Source organism: Cicer arietinum, chromosome 3 (genome assembly GCF_000331145.2).
Source record: "Cicer arietinum cultivar CDC Frontier isolate Library 1 chromosome 3, Cicar.CDCFrontier_v2.0, whole genome shotgun sequence".
NCBI lineage: Eukaryota > Viridiplantae > Streptophyta > Magnoliopsida > Fabales > Fabaceae > Cicer > Cicer arietinum.
The window spans coordinates 57867674-57872696 of NC_021162.2; the positions used below are offsets into that span (position 1 = coordinate 57867674).

Here is a 5023-nt window from a genome sequence, read left to right on the forward strand (position 1 = left end):
AGTCCTACAACTATGGTTCTTTCGTTTCCAATGGAATTCGTGAGCTGCCAAATTGTGCTTGTGGTTTGAAACCTGTGATGCGCACAGTGACAAAATGGGGTCCGAACAGAGGAAGAAAGTTTTGGGGTTGTAGGAATTTTGTGGTAAGCAATAATACCTTTATGGTTTTCAATATTTTAGTTGAGGTTGTTAGATTAGATTTTGGGATTTTGTTTTTCATAATGGTTTTCTCATATTAGGGTTTTAGATTTATGGTTTTTTGGTTCATATTAGAAATTTGTTTATTGTTGATTTGTTATTGATGTTGTCTTTGTTCATCAATTGTAGAGTTATGATATTGAATGTAGATGCAATTACTTTGTTTGGGATTCAGACTATATGCCTCAAACACAACAGAGAACTCCACAACAACTACATACACAATGTTTAGAGTGCCCCCAAAAGGAGTTGGAGATTATGACTCTTAGGAATGTCATTTTGAAGATGCATGGAGATCACAAGTCAACCATTATTAAGATGAAGTTGCTGCTATTTTTATGCGTTTTGTTTGGTGTAGCATGTGTTGTTTTATTGTTGATCTTAGCTCTAAAATGAGCTTATTGTAGTAGATGTAATTTTCTTGAGGTTGATGTAGTAGATTTGTTGTAAGTATGTAGTTATGATATAGTTTGTTGTATGGAATTTGGAACTATTAATGTAATTTTCTTTTGCATCAATTGTGGCTTCAATGTTCTTGGTTGTTATTTCTTTAACTATTACTGTCAATATAATGTTTGGTTTGTCTGCAGTTGTATGATTAAATATTAGATTTAAATTGATGAAAATCAGAAAGTCAACACGGTGCTATGAATCTCAGAAAATCAGAATTGAGATCCATAAATGATTCATTCATAAGGAATGCATAATCAATAATTCTGTTTCAGGTGGTACAAAACGGCATACAATGTTCATAAATCATTTCCTGCATAATTCATTCATAATCCATAATTCTGTTTCAAGTGGTACAAAACAGCATACAATGTTCATAAAGCATTTCCTGCATAATTCATTCATAATCCATAATTCTGTTTCAAGTGGTACAAAACAGCATACAATGTTCATAAAGCATTTCCTGTATAATTCATTCATTCATAATCCATAATTCTGTTTCAAGTGGTACAAAACAACATACAATGTTCATAAAGCATTTCCTGCATAATTCATTCATAATCCATAATTTTGTTTCATGTGATACAAAATGACATAAAGTGATCATAAAATCACAGAAAGTGCTTGACTAACAAAAAGTGATCATAAATTGATCATACACCAACTAAAATTGTTCATAAACTGATCATAAACTAAAATAAAGTAACAAAAAGTGATCATAAATTGATCATAAACTAGCAAAAAGTGACAGATCCTAATATTACAATTTCCATGTTTTGAACTTTGGTCTAAAAGTGCTTGAATGAGCTTGAGCTTGAGCTTTTGCAGGCTGGGACTGAACTTGTGCAGGCTGGGACTGAGACTCTGCAGGCTGGGACTAAGACTGAGCTTGTGCAGGCTGGGACTGGGACTGTGCAGGCTGGGACTGAGACTGAGCTTGTGCAGGCTGGGACTGGGACTGTGCAGGCTGGGACTGAGACTGAGCTTGCTGGGACTGGGACTGAGCTTGTTGGAACTGGGATTGGGCTTGCTGGAACTGGGACTGAGCTTGCTGGGTCTGGGACTGTGCAGGCTGGGACTGGGACTGAGCTTGCTGGAACTGGGACTGAGCTTGTTGGGAATGGGACTGTGCAGGCTGGGACTGGGACTGAGCTTGCTGGAACTGGGACTGAGCTTGCTGGGTCTGGGACTGTGCAGGCTGGGACTGGGACTGAGCTTGCTGGAACTGGGACTGAGCTTGCTGGGTCTGGGACTGTGCAGGCTGGGACTGGGACTGAGCTTGCTGGAACTGGGACTGAGCTTGCTGGAACTGAATCTGAGCTTGCTGGGACTGGGACTGAGCTTGCTGGGACTGGGACTGAGCTTGTTGGGACTGGGACTGAGCTTGCTGGGACTGGGACTGAGCTTGTTGGGACTGGGACTGAGCTTGCTGGGACTGGGACATACCTTGTGCAGATTGTAGTTTGCTGGGTCTTCCTCTGTGTTTGACAGGTTGTGTGGGTTTGCTGGGTCTTCCTCTGCGTTTGACAGGTTGTGATTGGGCTTGGGCTTGGGTTTGGGCAGCTTTAATTTGGTTTGAACAGCTTCAGTTTGGGCTTGGACAACTTCAGTTTGGGCTTGACCAACTTCAGTTTGAGACTGGCTTTCTTGGGTTTGGCTTGGACATGATGCCTTTTTATGACCAGATTGTTTACAGTTGATGCACTTAATTGACATCCCTTTCCTACTAATCATTGTCGAGTCCTTATTTTTTTCATCGGCATCTTTGTTCCTTGACCTTTTGGGCCTTCCTGGAAGCCTTCTTAATGGTGGCGGTTTAAAATGTGTGTTTTTTTTTTTAAACGCTGTAAATTAATTATTTGAAATGAAAAGCGCTTTTAGACTGACTTTCTTGGGTTTGGCTTGGACATGATGCCTTGTTATGACCAGCTTGTTTACAATTGCTGCACTTAATTGACATCCCTTTCCTACTAATCATCGTGGAGTCCTTATTTTTTTCATCGGCATCTTTGTTCCTTGACCTTTTGGGTCTTCCTGGAAGCCTTCTTGATGGTGGCGGTAAGACATCAGGATATGGAGTTTGAGCCCATATATTTTGTCCATTTGTTGGGTAAATAACAGGTCGGTAACATGCGGCATATGTCTCTCGCCTATAATATGTTGGAATCAAGTCTTCTGGATCTTTTTTGAGGAAGTTGCAACAACAAACTGCATGGCAGCAGGGAATTCCAGTGAGCATCCACTTCCTACATGAACATTCTCTATTTTCCAGTGATACCACAAACTTGTCTCCTGTGTGGTTGATGTTACTAACTCCAAATATATTTTCACCAGCATACCTTGTTCAATAAGAATAAGAAGAATTAACACATGATTTCATAACAGAATCAGAATCAGAACAGAATCAGAATCATAACAGAATCAGAATCAGAACAGAATCAGAATCATAACAGAATCAGAATCAGAACAGAATCAGAATCAGAGAATTCAGGCAGAAATCAGGATCACAATCAGGCAGAATTCAATAGCATAAACAGGATCAGAATCAGGCAGAATTCATAGCAAAATTCAGGCAGAAATCAGGCTTTCAGAATAATATGCAGACAGAAATCATAAAAATATGCAGGCAGAATTCATAGCAAAATGCAGCTTTCAGGTAGAAATCATAAAAATATGCAGGCATAATTCAGGCCGATTTCATAATAATAAACATGTTTCAAAATCATAGCATAATAAACATGTTTCAAAAAATTCAGGCAGAAATCAGGCTTTGGCAGAAATCATAAAAATATGCAGGCAGGAATCATAAAAATATGCAAGCAAAATTCATAGCAAAATGCAGCTTTCAGGCAGAAATCATAAAAATATGCAGGCAGAATTCAGGCAGATTTCAGAATAATAAACATGTTTCAAAATCATAGCATAATAAACATGTTTCAAAAAATTCGATTTCAGGCAGATTTCAGAACCATAGAATTAAAAAACAGAACAAAACCAAAACATAAAAAATAATATTACCTACACAACCACATTCTTGATAATTCTTGTTCCTTTGCTAACTTTTTCTTGATTTGAGGTAGAACAGAACAAGTGTACCTTTCCAATGTAGTTCTATTTCTAGCCCACCTTTCCATTAAGTACAATTTGATGTCTTCAAACATCGTCACTATGGGTTTCCCTCTAAGTCCAATTACGACACTATTGAATGTCTCTGACATATTATTAACAAGCACATCACATTTAGAATTGAAACTAAATCTTGAAGGAATCTTCACTAAATATTTGTAGGCCACTTCGTTAACTTTCCTCAACTCTTTCATTTCTCTTTCCCATGTTTGATGATATGTTGACTTGGTTGCCTTCCACATCAATTCCTTAAGCTTCTTCCCTGGGTGAATTTTTCTGAAGTTGTTATACATGTGTCTTACACAAAATCTTTGTTCCACCCCAGGAAGCAACTCATCCATTGCAGACAATAGTCCCTTACATAAACAACAAAAAATAATGAATATGGACTTTAATGTGTGCTCTAAAGGTTTTTTAATACAGTAAATTTTGCATTAACAAAGGGAAATAGATATCCAAAGCCTGCACACAAGTCACCATCATCCTATATTTGATGCTAAAAATATGCAGCCTGTAGCTTTCTATTTGATGCTAAAAAATATGCAGCCTCCAGCTTTTTATTTGATGCTAAAAAATATGCAGCTTGCAGTCTTGCACAAAACAGAATTACTAATCTAACAGAATTACCAATCTAACAGAATTACCAAAACAGAATTATCAATCTAACAGAATTACCAAAACAGAATTTTCAATCTACCAATCTAACAGAATTACCAAAACAGAATTACTAATCTAACAGAATTACCAAAACAGAACTTTAATGAGTACCTTTTGTTGATCAGATATGAAGGTGTAGGACTTGCATGCTTGTTGTCCACCCAAGTCATTAATTAATAATTTAAGGAACCAAGTCCATGAATCTCTTGTCTCACCTTCAACTACAGCCAGGGCAATTGGAAGCATTTGGTCATTTGGATCTCTACCTACAGCAGCAAGAATCATACCCCCATAATACCCTTTAAGGAAACAACCATCGAGACCAATTATTGGTCTACAAATCAGGAAACTCTCTTTACATCCATTAAGACACATATATAGGCGTTGAAAACTAGGTAAAAGTGGTATGTCCACATAGTCAATTACCTCTGAATTTGTAGCTTGGACTTCTAACTTAACTGTACTATTTGGATTTGATCTTAATAACTCATGACAATAATTATACAATCTTATATATTGCTCTCTGAATGATCCATCAACCATATCAATTGCAACCCTACGTGCCCTAAATGCCTTCATCTTACTTACTCCA

General features: G+C 37.5%; 1 protein-coding gene across 1 annotated transcript; it reads right to left on the reverse strand.

Annotated features, from left to right (window-relative positions):
- Positions 1-2503: 2503 nt before the first annotated feature.
- LOC105851785 (uncharacterized) lies at positions 2504-4115 on the reverse strand. The gene is made up of 2 exons (XM_012713594.1): positions 3667-4115; positions 2504-2987 (listed from the first exon to the last, which is right to left on the reverse strand). The coding sequence occupies exons 1-2, from the start codon at positions 4113-4115 to the stop codon at positions 2504-2506; spliced, it is 933 nt and encodes a 310-aa protein (XP_012569048.1).
- Between the last annotated feature and the right edge of the window lie 908 nt (positions 4116-5023).